The sequence below is a fragment of the Camelus ferus genome, chromosome 5 (assembly GCF_009834535.1).
Source record: "Camelus ferus isolate YT-003-E chromosome 5, BCGSAC_Cfer_1.0, whole genome shotgun sequence".
Lineage (NCBI taxonomy): Eukaryota > Metazoa > Chordata > Mammalia > Artiodactyla > Camelidae > Camelus > Camelus ferus.
Genome location: NC_045700.1, coordinates 42,729,315 through 42,745,849, shown reverse-complemented (window position 1 = coordinate 42,745,849; position 16,535 = coordinate 42,729,315). Strand labels below are relative to the sequence as shown.

The window sequence follows — 16,535 nt, the reverse complement described above, 5'->3', positions numbered from 1 at the left end:
GATCCATAGCAAAACTCTTAGGGAAATTGGTCCTAGTGTGTCCCTAACCTGGGTTTTTAGAAATAGCCTTGCAAAGTATTAGTCACCTGCTAGTAATTATTAATTTGTAATAAGTAAATAACTCATGTTAATTTCCTTTATTTATTATCCTACTCCACTTTGATGGTGGAAGCCAGTGGAGACTCAGGGTCATTAAACAGCAGTAATGTTAATAGTGACGTTAGTTGAAAGAACATTTAACCTGGGCCTGATTTCTGTGTGGAGCTGCGGTGGGCGCTGTGGCAGGGTGGGGGGTTACATAGAAGAGCTCCAGAAGCCGCTCATCTCTTTGGGGCAGGGCTTGGGGGTGGTATTGGCAAAGACTGGTTTCCTTAGGCAGGGTTTCCTAGCTTATATAAATCTTCCCAGCTATTATCTCATTATTAATTTTTTTTTTTTTGGCTGTTTTATTTTTGTTGTTAGCAGTTTGATCTTTTTGATCAGTGAGTTTTGGAGTCTTTTTTGGTCAGACTGTGAAATAATCAGTACATATCTTCTAATTTTAATGAATTTTTATACCTGAATTTTCTATATAAAAGTAAAATGGACTTTATCTTTAAATCCAGATTTCCCCTTGATTGCATTTAGGTGAGGAGGACATTTTCCAAGACTTCTGTCATACAGAAGCATCCATTTTACAGTAGCTCCTCCATTAGGTGGCATGAAAACATGATTCACAACCCTGGCTCCATATCAGAAAAATCGAAGGCTTTAAAAATGCGGATCCTTATAACCCAGCAAGTCAAATTATGATTTGATGGTTTGGGGTGATGTCCAGGGCAACTCTGATTTTTTCTTTTTAAAAGCTGCTCACATGATTCTGACACATGGCTAGGATCGAGGACCACTGACAAGGAATACTCGCTCCGAATCTAAAAGTCCAGACTGGAGTCTAGGAGAGTGTGTGCTCCAAATTCCTGAAAATTACCTTTAAATATCTGCCTATCAGAAGTCTCAAGAACCACCCCTCCAAAAAAACCCAAAAACAAAACAAAGAAAAAAAACCCTAAGACATTTCAGAATCCCTTGGCAAATTTATCTTAATCAAGTTACTAATGCCAGGTGGGAAGGTTTGTTGACAGAAGCCCTGAAGCCCTACAGGGCCCATAACAGGTACGCTGAAGAATTTTGTTACGGAGCCTAGGCTGGTTTTTTCCCCCCAACTCTGATACTTTGTTCTAAGGAGAAGATAGACTTGGTATGGATTTAGGTTGAGTGAATTTTACCAGAGATGAGACACAATGTGAAAGCTAGAGTCATTGCTTATGTTACTCATTGCTTTTGCTTGGTGATTGCTAAAACTGCGTTTAGCTTTTTAAAATGATTTCTGATGACATTGTGTTTTCCAAGCACCTGTCGGATCTCGTACGCGTTTGTCTTACATCCAGTTTGTAGTTGGAGGGGGAGATTTGGTTTCTTCCTCCAGATTGATTGTACTCGGCCTTGGTCACCACAGACGGCTTTAACCTGGTGCTTTTGTGATACCACTTTCTAAAAGGTATTACCGCAAGTGACTGTCTTTCTGACTGGTTGTGGCAAAAGTTAGAAATTATATTTCTGAAAATAAACCTTTTGTGTTGGAATAACTTTAGTCATACAGAGAAGTTGCAGAGATAGTGCAGAGTTCCTGTACACGCTTCACACATGTTCTTGTGCTGTTCATTGCTTTCATAACCCTGGCACGGCCGTCAAAAGCTTTGTTACTATCAGCTAAACCTTAGACGGCTTTGGCATTTACCTAGTTTGTCCACTAATATCCTTCTTCTGTTCCAGGATCCAGCCCAGGATAACACATTGCATTTAGCCACAGTATTTTTAAAAATAGAAAATGAGAAGATGAGGCAGAGAGCTATGCAAAATTGGAAAGCAGGCGTTGTCCTTTTTTTCTCTCCATTCAAAGATCTTTTCTTCTTTCACCCAGTCCCAGAGGCCTCTCTCCAGGGCTGTGTCCAACATTAATCTATTTTTCTCTCTCTTTCCTATCAGATCACCCATTCTCTCAAGTCCCCTGCTTGTAGCAGACTGTTTAAAAACAAATCTAAGTTCCAATAGACAAATTTATATTATACTGTTAATGAATGACAGCTGCTTAATAGGTTAGCTTTCTTATAAGTTTTTACATCAAAAAATGTACACCCAAAGTCATGCCCTAAACTGATAGAATGGGGTGCGTAATGGTGAAATTTGGCAGACTACGATTGGTTGTCAAGGAGGATGTTTTGTTCAGGGAACCTCCCTCTTCACCACTCCTTTGCATCTCTACATATTTTCTGCACCCGATGAGAGCCACAGATTGGTTTCTTCATAATGTGCAGAGTGCACCTACACAGTGAGGTTGCCTGGTGGGTGTGGGGTTCCAGCCCCTAGTCCAGGTTTATATCTCTCCTTCTCACCAATTGTCCAGGAGTAAGGGAGTGGGGCAGGAGGTGGGGCCTGGTTGTCCCCTCCAATAAATGCCAGGTTACAGATTACAGTCTTTCTTGGACTAACGGTAGGGTATTCTGTAAGTGCTGATGTGGCTTTAGGTTGTATCTCGAACCTTAGTTAAGATTGTGGAACCAGCCTGAAAAATTTTTTACTGAGAAATCATTTGGTGTAGGCCAGGGCGCTCTGGTTAAGGGACACAAATTGTTTGGTCTTCTAACAGAGTCATTTCCTCCCAACATTTTACTATGAAAATTTCCCCAAATACAGCAACATTAAAAGCATTTTATAGTGAATATCCACACAGCAATCACCTGGATCCTTCCATTACTAGGCTTGCTTTATCTCATGCACAGCCATCTATTCATCCATCAGCCCATCTTCATTTTTGGAGGCATTTCAAAGTAAATTGCAGACATCAGTACGCTTCCCCCTATTTCTTCATCACCAACACAGTTATTTTTGAGGAAGCACAGAAAGTTAAGATTGTTAGGCTCTTAAACTTTAGAAGACTCTCGGCACAAAGAGTTTCTGGTCCTCTGATAATTTTAGAATCGACAGTCAGCTTAGGAAATAATATATATTTTTTGGTCTTTGTTATTGCTGTTTCTCTTTTACCTTTTTGTCTTTCAAATTTTGTTCCAGGGCAGAGTTTACAAAAGTAGGGCTGGAGGCAGAAATATTTGGGATATCACAGTACGATTAGGTTTCCAATTTTGAGAGAAAAATATAACCTGTCACTCTAGCTTTTCTTTTGGGGAAAAGGTGTTTTAAAAATCCAGCTGCCCTTCTATAGTTTTGAAATCCAGTGCTCTGAATAAATTGTTCAAACTTATGATTAGAGGGGTAGGTTTTACTAATCCTAGCATTCTTTCATTAGGGGGTCCTTAACTTTAGATGAAATTGTGCAACAAGGGAAAAAAAAGTCCTGGGGCATCTTTCTTTTATCAAGTTTAAAATATCAGATAGTCCCTGCTTTTTCACTTCAGCTTGGTGGTTCTTCTAAAAGCCTAAGGCTCATCCAGGACATTGTTTAAGATACAGATTCTCTCCTGTCTCCATGAAATCCTGAATTACGGGCTGGGTGGAGCCCAGGAATCTTTAACCTGTGTCCTAGGATAATTCCAATACAGGTAGTCAGGGGGCCACACTCCAGGAAATGGTGCTTTAAAATTGCTTAAATTATTTAAAATTTTTGTCTCTGGTAACTGAGACTTAGTATAACCACATTGACCTTAATGTCTCATTTCGGTTTCCTTAAGTGCTGTTAACCGTGGCTCTCTTGACAGATGGCGGTGAACGCGGGCAGCATACCCGAGCAGATACAGTCCCTTTCTGTGCAGGACTCTCAGGTACGTTTCTCTGCCAGTCATTTATGTTCAAGATGCTTTGTAGAAAGTTTTTTTTTTTTTTTTTTTTTTTTTAACAAAACCCAACATTTTAGAAAGATAGATGGTATCAGGGTACTGCTTCCAAATCAGGGGCTTGTAAACTCTTTTTTAATAGATATGGAGAAAAGATGACTGTCACTTTTGACCATGGTTTTCAGGACCTCCAGCCTTTAAATGACAGGTTCAAGAGCAGGAACTGATTACCAGCCTGCTTCTGAGATTGCCAGTGCTGTGTGAAACAGGAAAAGGAAAGAAAATAACTCTGTTCTGTTAGATTCCAGCCACAGAACATTATAGTTAATTGATACTTTTCTTTTGTGCTTCTGGTTGGATTGCTATAACCTGTTTTTGTAATTCTTTCATCATGGAATTTCATGGGTCAGTTTATCCCTATGACTTGCCTTGTAGAAATAATAGTCCAGTGACTGAAACGAATTCATATCAGAAGTTACATGACAGAAAACATGTGCCGCAACTTGTGTTGGGTGCTGATGAAGGCTGCTGCGCGGGCCGGGGCAGGACTGTGAGCAGAGAGCCAGAGTGCAGCCCTCATCCTGGTCTGCCGTGTGATTAATAGGCAGGCCCTTTGGCTCTCAGCATGGTTGTCCTTTCACGTATCACCAGCCTTGAGATCACATTTGCCCCTAAACCCGCATATTCCACTTAAATTTATTCTTGTTCTACCTGATCTGTATTTTATGAAACAGCTGTATGCTGAGCAGGTAGAGTGATGGGAGTTCGTGGTTGCAGGTCAGCTATCTAGTCCTTGACCCGTGTTTTCTAGCTGAGGAAGCAAAGACTTGGTGGAGGTGAAGTGGCTCATCCAAGGTTGCACAGGTGCTCAGAGGCAGAGCCAGGGTTCAGCTCAGGGCCTTACACTGTATCAGGCAACTCAGTAAAACACCCTGAGATCAACTGTGGGGATTGGTGGAATGAGAAGAGGCAAGTTGACAGTGACGACGGGTCAGAAGGCCTAGAGTAAAGGAAGCAGGAAAGGGGTCAGGACACCTACTTCTGTGTAACATGGTATAGTTGAACTCATGTTCGTATGTATTAGTCTCCCAGGAAACTTTCAGGGCAGGTGTTATCCCCATTTTGTAAATGAGGAAATACATTCAGAGAATGACGTGCCCACGGTTGCATAGCTGGTCAGTGGCAGAGCCAAGACTTGACCTAATTCCCTTATTTTTCCACTCCAGCATGGAGGTCTCGTGCCTAGGGATTTGTCGGAGTAGGGAGGGGCTGTGTCATAGCGGAGGCCTTCAGGATCGATGATCTGTGTTCAAGGAAATAGGCTGTAGGTGAGAAGGGTAACAGAGGTAAACAGTGGCCTGACCTACGAGGCCCCTCCCTCTGCATCCTGAAGTTTAAAGTACCCAAGCTTTGTGCATCACCAAGGTCTGGTAGCTACAGTCCATGGCTCGGGGTGCAGGGTGCCTCTTTGGATGGCCAGCCCTTCTTCTTTGGACTTAACCGCAGCTCATACTATTTGTTCAGAGGGCCCATCCTACAACCGAAGCTTTGTGTGCAACATTCAGATCCACAATTGTGGTGGAAAGTTGGCATCGTTCCAGCCTTGGCACAGAGGTGTTAAACCTGCATGTGTAAAGACCTAGTTTTGAAATTTCCAGGAAGAAAGGGCTCTCTGAATGAAGGGCTGTTATGGTTTTATGCATTTGTTTCCCAGGTTTGTAACGCTTTGCTGTTTTCCTTTTAAAGGGCCTACCCAACGCTAGTGAAGACTACAGAGAAGCTACTTGTGCCGTGAACCTTGTTTTAAGATTAAGGTAAATAATATTGTTTATTTTGCATCACTTTTCCGATACTACAGTATTCTGATCTCATTCCTTAGCTTTTCATAATACTAGCATAAAATCGAATTGCTAACTTATTTGATTTCCCCAAATGCCCAGTGTGAGCTGTGTTCCCAGGACTAGTTGCTCTCTTCTCACTGTTTTCTTGAGAAGAATAAGAAAGAAAAGCACCTTATGAGTGTATCTGCAGGCTCAGCGTACCCTTCATTAAGTTTTTTTTTTTTATTGCCTTTTCTTTCCTGGGTATTTTTTTTTTTTTTTACAATGTAAGATCACAGTAAGAGATTTTTAATGAGTTTCTTTCACACTTGAGCAGTCACTGTCTGACAGAAATAAACCATGCTTGTACTGCAAGTTGCCTGTTCAGAACATTTTTCAGTGACAGGTTTGATCAGCCACTGTGGAGAAATGATAGATATATTTTGAAAGAACCCTCAGTCTTTGAGGAAATGGATACAAATATGGTTCCTGACAGTTTAGTCTTTGTATCTAGCGAATGAAATCTGTTTCAAGGATTTTTTAAAGAACGGTTAATTTAATGTATATTTTTGTTAAGAATTTGGTATCTCAAGACAAAGTAAATTTGCTGAAAATTGTAAAGAGCTTAACTTAACCAGGTCAGTCAGAACACCGTCACCTTTTTGAATGCGTTTTGAAATAAGTTATACATATGTTCTCCTTTGACAATTAAATAAAACCCATGGCTAATGGACCATTTTCAGAGCTGTGGCTATAAAAGGTGGATTCACTTTCAAGGTTAGTTTCCAGCCCTCTGAATGATCATAATCTGTCAAGGTAGATTATCATCACCATCATCACCCCTTCCTTCTTGATGGTTGTTGACAATCTGCATTGCATTTTCACACACTTACCACAGGAACCCCACAGCGACCCTCGGTGTGATTTAGTTCAGGGTTGATTTCCAAGTCAGGGTGGGGAAATTATTACAATACTATTTTCCTTATATTCCAAAGTAGCCTTGATTGTGATTCACAATTAGTGTAGTTAGCACTCTCCAAAAAGGAAATAGCCCGTTCCCCTTTTGCTTGATTTTGGAACCAGATACTCCTTTTATTTATTTTTCATTTGTTCATTTATTCACTCATTCCACCAATATTTCTGAGAAACCCACTCTGTGCCGTGCTCAGCGTTTATCTTTAAGACACAAGGGTGAGCGAGACTACAGAGGTTATAGTCTGGCCCTCTGAGCCTGCAGTGTTGGACTGACCCTCAGAGTCCAGCAGCCTGGTCTCCTATTTGACATAGGCAGGAGTCTTTCCTTTAGCATCCCTGCTGGATGTTTCCCCAGCCTCTGTGCAGGCATCAGCTCACTCTTTTTCCCTGATCACCCCTATGATACTGAGAAGTTACAGTCTGTCTTCCTCCTGAAGATTCAGCTGACCTTACTGTTCTGGGCTCAAATTCTGGCCCTTGGAGCAAATATCAGTCTCTCTGGATAAAAGTCTCCTGAAGAGTGTGTTAAAATGCATATTTTTAATTGAAGTATAATTGATTTAATAGTGTTTAAAATGCATGTTTTTGAGCCTTGCTTCCAAATAGGATTCTGGAACAAGACAGAACAACTACGTTCCATCGTTTTTCTGAAAGCGGTTTGTTATTTGCCAGGCTCGCTCTCCTCTCCTAGGCAAACCAGTGCAAGTAACTTCAGCCTTGTCTCTCACCATATAGTTCTGTATCTGCCTTCTGATCCTCGCTGTTCACCTTTAGTGATATTTAGCCTATGCCAACTTTTGTTATCCTTGTCTTCACTGGTCTAAATGGTGGTTTTCCTGAGTTTGTAGCTTGAACTAGTCAGTCCTATAAGATTGTGAAGAAAGGGTTCCATGTTCAAATAAGTTAAATAATGTGTACTGTCCATCTGCTTACTGCGTGTGCATGCACGCGTGCGCACACACACACACACACACACTTACACTTTTTTTCGAAATCACAAGGAACATTAACATTAAAGGTTCTAAGGAATTCTACCGGGAAGGAATTTGTTGAGAAAAATACCAAGTGAGCCACCTCATAATTTATATTTTGTCTTTAGGTATTAATACAATTTCTGGTTTTAGTTAAACATTGCACACACATTTTGTCATTAGTATGTTTTTCATAAAATAGAATACTCACATACTTGACATAAAACATGTGTTTTTTAGAGTTAGGTTCAGTGATTTGGGAAAATGATAAACTTATCATTTAAAGTGTCGATTCCTTTGTGTTGAATGCTGTTCATGCTTTGACGGCGCAGCCCTGTGGACGGCAGCTGATCTTGCTGAAGGCGGCTGTGACAGTTGTTACACGTAGGCGCTTTGATCTAGCCTGTCAGTTTGCTCGTAATGAATTTACCTGGCTTTTAAGTAGCAGTATGACTAGATCTTGGTGGGCCAATTAAAGACCCTAGACCGACAAAATAGCTTTCCTGTTTGGAAGGGAAAATGATCTCTAGAATGGGATATTTATTTTAACAAAAATCCTTTAGCATGATAATATGGCCTCATTTGACTTATTATTTTAGTTTCTCTACTAAAAGTTGACCTCGAATATTGGTAAAATTTAGACTTAGTAAGTTATAATTTCATAAAGAAAGCTGAAGCTGATAAAAACCAGGTTGCTCACTGTGTTAGCATCAGTGTGCTCGATTTCTAATTTCATGTCATCATTCAGGAGGGATTAGAATTCTTAAATGGTTCTCTAGCCTGTAAAATCAGGTTCATTGCATAATTCTTACTAGTCAAGTAGTTGGGAGACTTGATTAATATTTCCCCCAAAGGTTAAATAGTGTAAGCTTAGTGTTCAGTCGTGGCAGTGCTCTTCCCCCGTGCCCCACCACCCCGCCCCACACTACTTATTTATGGCTTTCTTTTGTGCAAGGCTTTGTTGAAAATCCAGAATATGACAGTTTCTGCACTCAAAGAGCTTACCATGTAGGCGGATAGATCAGACCCTGCACAAATGACTCTAACACAAGGTAGAAAGCGATAAATGGCAGTAAGAAGACAGATGAAAAGGAGAGTGATGCGTAGTTAAAGGAAGGTGAGCGCCCTTTTGTTTGAATGTTACCTTTGGCTTACTTGTTCCCATAGTAACCAGCATTTATTTTTTTCAGCATCCATGTTTTGAGAAGAATAATGGTTAGGTTGAATTGCGGGGCAGTGTAAGGCTGTGTGGTCTTTGGGAAAGGCCTTAACAGACTTAATTATTTCTGACAAGATTATGTTTGTGTTTTGGTAGAGTGGTATGTATTATTGCATAGGCACCAAGTTATTAGAAACAATTCTTTAATATGAAAAATATTTAGCATTTTCACTTTTTATAATTATAAAATGTTCTCCTTTGGTGATCACCTTTCCTCTGAGAACTGGCATCACTGTTGCACATCTTGGCTAGATTGTTAAGTGAGGTCCTTCAAAAAGATGAGGTTCCTACTGTGTACCAGGCACCATGATGAGCACTATGTGTGCTTTGTCTTGTTTAATCATCATAAAACCTCCATGACATGAATACTGTTGTGACTGACATTTCACAGGTGAGAGATGAAGGTGGAAAGTCGTCGGGGTTATTTGTCCAATACCTTCCAGCTCTGGTGAAGCGGAAACAGGGCTTGAACCTGGGTCTGTTGATCACACTGGTCCTTGCTCTTCTGCACTTGACCCTCTGGCCGTGCTCTACTGAGTTCCATGTTGAACGCAGGGAGAAACTCACGTACTTTCAGGATTGTTACATTTACCTGTCTCCTCGTTAACATTTTACCTAAGTATTCTTTTAACAGTGTTTCCTGATCAACTCATCATTAAATATTGTGACAGGAATACCTGAAAATATTTTGGAGGCGATATTAAAGATGATGATGAAAATAGCAGTCAGCATTTGTAGTGCTGCAGCTTTAAAAGCACTGTCACATCTCTTGCCTGATTTAATTTTTCCTTTCATCTTATGTTTGCTGCTCATTAGTGAAAAAGAAAGATAAGGGGTGTTCAGTAACTTTCCTACAATCAGAGAGATAGTACACCTAGGCTGGAGACTGGGTCTTCTGATGTTAACCCAGTATAACTAACAGTATAGTTTAGGGAGATGTTATTAGTATAGAAGATACAGGGTAGTGTAGGCTGTAGGTCTTTTGCATATACAAAATCCTTCTTCTGGAAAACATGGTAAGGGAAGGAATATCTGTATTCAGAACAATGTGGTAATGTAAAGGAAGCAAAATAAAAGAATTAGAAACCATTCATTATGAGATAATGCCATTTCCTTTCTGACAGTGGAGCAAGAAGAGGTTTGTGAGTGCAAATACTTTCAGCAATAGGGAATGTATAGATTTCTGTATTTTCAAGCAATAGATGGTCATCTTAGAAATCTAGAAAGTCAAATAAAAGAACAAGAAATAAAATCTTCCATAATCTTACTACCCAGAGAGAGAGCATTTATTAGCCTCTTGATATTCTTCTACTCTTTTCTACGCCTGTTAATTTATAAAATTTTTTAATGTTTTTGTATAAATATTTTGTATCACGTAACACATAGTATTTTATGCTCTTCTTTGTCTGGTAATGTCTTTGATCTCTTTTCATATCCATGAGTGTAAATCTACAGAATCCTTTTAAATGGCCGCCTTACATTTTGACTGAATGTGCCAAAACGTATCACTTAAAGAATTACTTGACATTTACGGAGTTCTAGTTTTTCAGTGTGGCAGCATAGAAAAGCTTATATGTGCAGAAATGATGTATGAAAACTGCTCAGTAGAAAAATCCCCTTGAGCATTGGATTTTGACCTTGGTGACATGCTCTCAGACTTTGAGAAACCTGGAGATACGTAGCTGAGTAAGCCCAGTATCAAAGCTCATGGGGACTATAGGGGCTGGCTGTGGCTCTTGGGTCAGAGACCTGTCACTATCCTGGTAGCAGCTGACACGGCTTCCTTATTCTTTGTTAGTGCTGAGTTCTTACAGTAGTTTTTTTTTTTTTTTTAATTGAAGTACTGTCAGTTTCAATGTGTCAATTTCTGGTGTACAGCATGTTTCAGTCATACATATGCATACATATATTCATTTTCATATTCTTTTTTATTATAGGTTACTATAAGATACTTAGTGAATATAGTTCTCTGTGCTTTACAGAAGAAATTTGCTTTTTTAAATCTATTTTATATATAGTAGTTAATATTTGCAAATCTCAAACTCCCAATTTATCCCTTCCCACCCCTTTCCCCCTTGGTAACCATAAGTTTGTTTACTATGTAAGTCTGTTTCTGCTTTGTAGATAAGTTAATTAGTCTTCTTTTTTCTTTCTTTACTTTTTTTTTTTTTTTTTTTTAAGATTCCACGTATGAGTGATGTCATACTGTATTTTTCTTTCTCTTTCTGGCTTACTTCACTTAGAATGGCAGTCTCCAGGTCCATCCATGTTGCTGCAAATGGCATTATTTTATTCTTTTTATGACTGAGTAGTACTCCATTGTATAAATATACCACAGCTTCTTTATCCAGTCATCTGTCAATGGATATTTAGGTTGTTTCTATGTTTTGGCTATTGTTTATAGTGTTAGAGCAGGGTTTTAACTAAGGCACTGCACTGAGAAGCCACAAAAGTGAATGATTCCCAAATGTAACATGCCCCACAACGGTAGAACACAAACACAAGTTTCCATTTTGCCACCGTTCTTTTAAGTTCTTCCCTTTAGTGCATGTTCTTTAAGAAATCCTCTCTTGGCTGCTTGCTGTGAGCAGCTTGGGATTACAGGAAATTGACATGTGTGGGACATAACTGTTGGAAGAGATGAGAGATTTATTCTCTTAGAGCCTTACACAATGCCTAGCATGTGATAGACCCTCAATATTTTTTTTTAATTGTAATAGAGTCAGTTTACAATATTGTATCAATTTCTGGTGTAGAGCATAATGCTTCAGTCATATAGGAACATGCATGTATTTGTTTTCATATTCTTTTTCACCATAAGTTACTACAAGATATTGAATATAGTTCCCTGTGTTATACAGTATAAACTTGTTTATCTATTTTGAATGATTCTTAACTAAAGACATTTTCCACAAACTTAATATCAAAATGCCTCACAAGATTTTATTTAGTTTTTTTGTAGCTAAAGATGTTGTAGTGGAACAATAGTTTTTGATGTTATAGTGGCAATGTGTACAAAAACACTTCTTTACTGGACTTCCTCTATAAAAGTTCCCAAGCAAGGTAATTCTTTGGGTATAATCTCTCTAACATATTTCAGAAAGTATATAAGGACTCCACGCTCTAGGAATTGCAAGACAGTTTCTGTCGCAGAGATAGAGTCATGCAGGACCAGGATCCTTCCTGTATATCCAGCTCAGATTACTTCTAGGGTTGTCATCAGCATCCACTGTTGGCTATACCTGCCGCTGGGTCTCAGGACCAGGGCTTAACGTGAGAATTTCGAAGTGTCAGTGTGATACACTGCTTCTTCCAACGCCCTCTCTGGTAGACAGTTCCCTCGTGAAAAGTCTTCCTGCCTCCCGCAGGCAGCTTAGAGGTGGCAGCTGGCGTGCCTCTGTGGAGCTTACCTCCTGCAGCTCTGATGCAGAAGGTTTTCAGAGAAGCTCTCAGCTGACCTTGGAAGGGCAGTGAATTGTGCAGTGTCATCTGACCAGCTGTGGTCAGTGCCAGAAATAGGACCCCAAAAGCCTACAGAGGGGGTTGCCTCCTTGCTCATTGTTAAGTTCTGCTGTGCTCTGGCCAGCTCAGTCTAAGTTGCTGGACCAATTGTTTGGTCACATTTCTGGGACTTTCTTGTCTTCCCATAACTCTCACTACTTTCTCATGAAAAAATTTTTTAATATCATTGTACAGATAGGCAGGAAGAAAATATGTCTTAAAAATAGTGGGTACCTTCAGTATGGAGATTCCTTAAAAAACTGAAAATATCCAGCAATCCCACTCCTGGACATATCTGGAGGAAACTAATTTGAAAAGATACATACACCCCAATCAATGTTCATAGCAGCACAATTTACAATAGCCAAGACATGGAAGCAACCTAAATGTCCATCAACAGATGACTGGATAAAGAGGTGGTATATATATGCAATGGAATACTACTCGGCCATAAAAAGGATAAAGTAATGCCATTTGTAGCCACATGAGTGGACCTGGAGATTGTCATACTAAGTGAAGTAAATAAGCGAGAAAGAGAAAGAAAAATACCATATGATAACACTTATTTGTGGAATCTTTAAAAAAGACAAATGAACTTATTTACAACACAGAGACAAAATCACAAACATAGAAAACAAACCTCTTTCCCCCTTATGGTTACCAAGGGGGAAAGAAGATGGGGAGGGATCAATCAAGAGTTTGTGATTTGCAGATACTAACTACTATATATAAAACAGATAAATAACAAGGTCCTGCTGTATAGCACAGGGAACTATATTCAGTACCTTGTAATAATCTATAATGAAAAAGAATATGAAAAGGAACATATATATAACTGAATCGCTATGCTGTACACCAGAAATTAACACAACATTGTAAATCGACTTTAGCTCAATAAAATAAAATATAAAAAAAAAATAGTGGGTACCTTAAGAAGCTTTGGTAGCATTTAAGTCAATGTTAATTACCTTATACCTTGGCTGGTAATGGCCGGAAATTTTAGCAAACACCCGAGTATTTTAAGTTGTCCTTTGTGTCACTGTGCAGAGGCTCTCTCTCTTCCCCTTTTTTTATACTCCCACCTTTTCTAGCTGCTGATGAGGTAACCTGCTGCTCTTAGCATTCTAAAAATTCTCCTCTCCAGTTTTATCAGGGAAGGTTGTCTCTTAGGACTTGTCCTCTTGATCAGAGCCGAATAATTCTGAGGTCTGTTTGCAAAGTTATTTCGGTTCCCAGTTAACCATATCCCTGGAGATAATGAGTGATAAGATTTCTTCCTCGAAATGTGGAGTCTTGGAAAGGTAACAAGCATATTTCAGTTTGGGGGCTTTCTTTGCATTAACTTTTCTTTGCCCATTGAAACCAGAATCCCTGGAATATACTTTCAACTTTATTTTGCAATTCCCAGAGTGCTAGAAAACTTTATTCTCCTTGATAAGATTCAGACAGTTGTTAACTGGTAGCACAGCGAGACATCTCTGCTGCCCAGTGAATTTCATTTGTTGGTCTTTGTATTAGTTTTCTATCACTCCTGTAATAAATTACTACAAACCTAGTGGCTTAAAACAGCACAAATTTATTATCTTACAATTCTTTAAGTCAGAAGTCTACATGGGTCTTGATGGGCTAAAATCAAGGTGTCCACAGGGCTGTGTCCTTTCAGGAGCCTCTAGAGAAGAATCTGTTTCTTTGACTTTTTTTTTTAAGGCTTTATTTTTTTAAAGCAATTTTAGATTCAGAGCAAAATTAAAAGGATGGTAAGATTTCCCATTTACCCCTGGATCCCCTACATACATAGCTGCCTTTGCTATCAATACCTTCAACAGAGTGGTACCGTGGTTACAATCTGTGAATCTACACTGACATGTCCTCATCCAAGTTCCATAGTTTATATTACATTGGTGGTGTACATTCTATGAGTTTGGACAAATGTATAATGATATGTGTCCACCATAATAGCATCACATAGAGTGTTTTCACTGCCCTAAAAGGCCTCTGCCTGTTAACCCCCTCCCACATCCCTGGCAACCAGTGATCCCTTTACTGTTTGCATAGTTTTACTTTTCCTAGAATGTCATATGGTTGACGTGGCACATAGGAATGTACATTTAAGTTTCCTCCATGTCTTCTCATAGCTTGGTAGCTCATTTCTTTTTAGCTATGAATAATACGCATTTTCTATGTGTTCCATAGTTCTTTGTTTTTTGTTTTAATCTATTCACCTACTGAAGGACATCTTGGTTGCTTCCAAATTTTGGCAATTAAGATAAAGCTATTATAAAATATCCATCTGCCTTTTTTTGCATAGACATACATTTCCAGTTCCTTTGGGTAAATACCAAGGAGCATGATTGCTGGGCTGTATGGTAAGAGCGTGTTTAGTTTTGTGAGAAGTTGCCAAACTGCCTTCGAAAGTGGCTGTAGCATTTTGTGTTCCCACCAGCAACGAATGAGAGTACCTGCTGCTCCACATCCTCACCAGCATTTGGTGGTGTCATTGTCAGTGTTCCAGATTTTCACCATTCTGGTGGTGTGTGGTGGTACCTCTTTGTTGTTTTAATTTACATTTCCCTGATGGCTTATCATGTGGAGCATCTTTTCATATGCTTATTTGCCCTCTGTATATATTCTTTGGTGAAGCGTCAAAGTCTTTGGCCCATTTTTCTTTGTTTTCTTATTATTGAGCTTCAACAGTTCTTTGTATATGTTGGACAGTAGTCCTTTACCAGGTATGTCTTTTGAAAATATTTTCTCCTAATCTGTGGCTTGTCTCCTCATTCTCTTGCTGTCTTTTGCACAGCAGAGGCTTTTAAATTGAATGAAGTCAGATTATCAATTATTTCTTCCATGGATTATGCCTTTCATGCTCTATCTAAATAGGCATCCCCATACCTGGGGTCAGAGGCACAATAGTAAGGCAGGTACCAGGACTCTCACTTACTCAGGAATTGGAGTTTGTTTTCCTTGCCACCTTCATTTATATCATTATCCAACGTTACCTGTGTTTCCTAGGTGTTAAGTCATGGCTGGGAGGCACTTGGTTAACTCAGGGAGTCTTTGCCTTCTCCAGCACTCTCTCATAGATCTGGAGTGTTTTCTAGTGCTTGTTCCACACTGTTTCTCTTTGTGCATCAATGGACAGTTCATGGAACATCTGGGCAGGGGCCTGGCTATTTATAAGATACTCAGTCACTACAGGTTATCAGGGCTATCACTAGTCATTGCTTTTGCAAATGGTGGTAAAAAGCATCTTCTCAGTAGCGTGATGCATTGGGTTGTTAGCTAGATTGAGGACAGTTAGTCTGAGGGCTGCTGCTAAGGTGGGTGTCACATGGTTAAAAGAAGGTGTGTGCCTGTGGGCTGACCGGAGGTGGCCTTTTACAAAGGGCTAAGCTTGGCCCAGTGTTTATGAAAGAAGATGAAAACCATCAGCTTAACTGAACTTAAAGGAATATTCTGAGAAAGAGGTAGAAAATACCTGCTAGATTGTAGGGAACCCCCGCGAAATGAAAACCCAGCGCTTGATAAGGATCTTAATTCCATCAGACTTTGGCTGCATAGGGTGACCAGAGATGGTCTTCTGAGTTCCCAGACTCTGGGCCATGTGGAAATCAGACTGTTATACAAATACGGGAGCTGCGCATTTAACATTTTTCCAGAAAATAAAACGCTTCCCTTCCCTCTGGCAGTCTGCTCATCTTTGTTGAGTTTCCCCAGTGAGGTGTATAGTTAAGGAACTTTAACCTCCAAAAGAAAATATGAGTTTTGGTAGAGTTTTTAATGAATTTGGATACTGGAGATGCTATAAAGCCAACCTTGCCACGAGATGTTTCTGTGTGTCTTCTTTAAAACCCTTGGCTCATTTTTATTTGCAGAAATATAACTCTCTTCAAGGAAGTGCTGGAGGGCTTCTGCTCTGGGTAAGAAAACAAACCACTTTTTTGAGACACAGGGAGCCCCTGGGACCTGGGGTTGCTCCTCTCACACCTGTCGGTTTGGGACCCTGTGTCTACACTGTTCGTGTGAGTCAGAGCCCACTTCAGTGGGTACTTTAGGATAACTTGTCAGGTTACCTCCATGGAGAATTTGCTGCCTTGCTAGCTGCTTGCCTTTGTTGTCTTAATGGGGAAGCTCTGGGGGTTCAATAAAATCAAACTGCACGTCTGCATGGAGTTGATTCCAGATTTTCTCGCAGTGGAGTGGGAACGAGTTCAGCTCGGAG

The 16,535-nt window shown here is 39.8% G+C and overlaps 1 protein-coding gene across 2 annotated transcripts in view; it reads left to right on the top strand.

Annotated features, from left to right (window-relative positions):
• Nucleotides 1-16,535, top strand: part of STK39 (serine/threonine kinase 39) — a 252,120-nt gene that overhangs the window by 156,285 nt on the left and 79,300 nt on the right. For both annotated transcript variants that reach the window (XM_032479619.1, XM_032479620.1), the window contains exons 13-14: nucleotides 3,753-3,815; nucleotides 5,574-5,641. In XM_032479619.1, coding sequence (XP_032335510.1) covers nucleotides 3,753-3,815; nucleotides 5,574-5,641 — 131 coding nt within the window. The remainder of the gene's footprint in view (nucleotides 1-3,752; nucleotides 3,816-5,573; nucleotides 5,642-16,535) is intronic.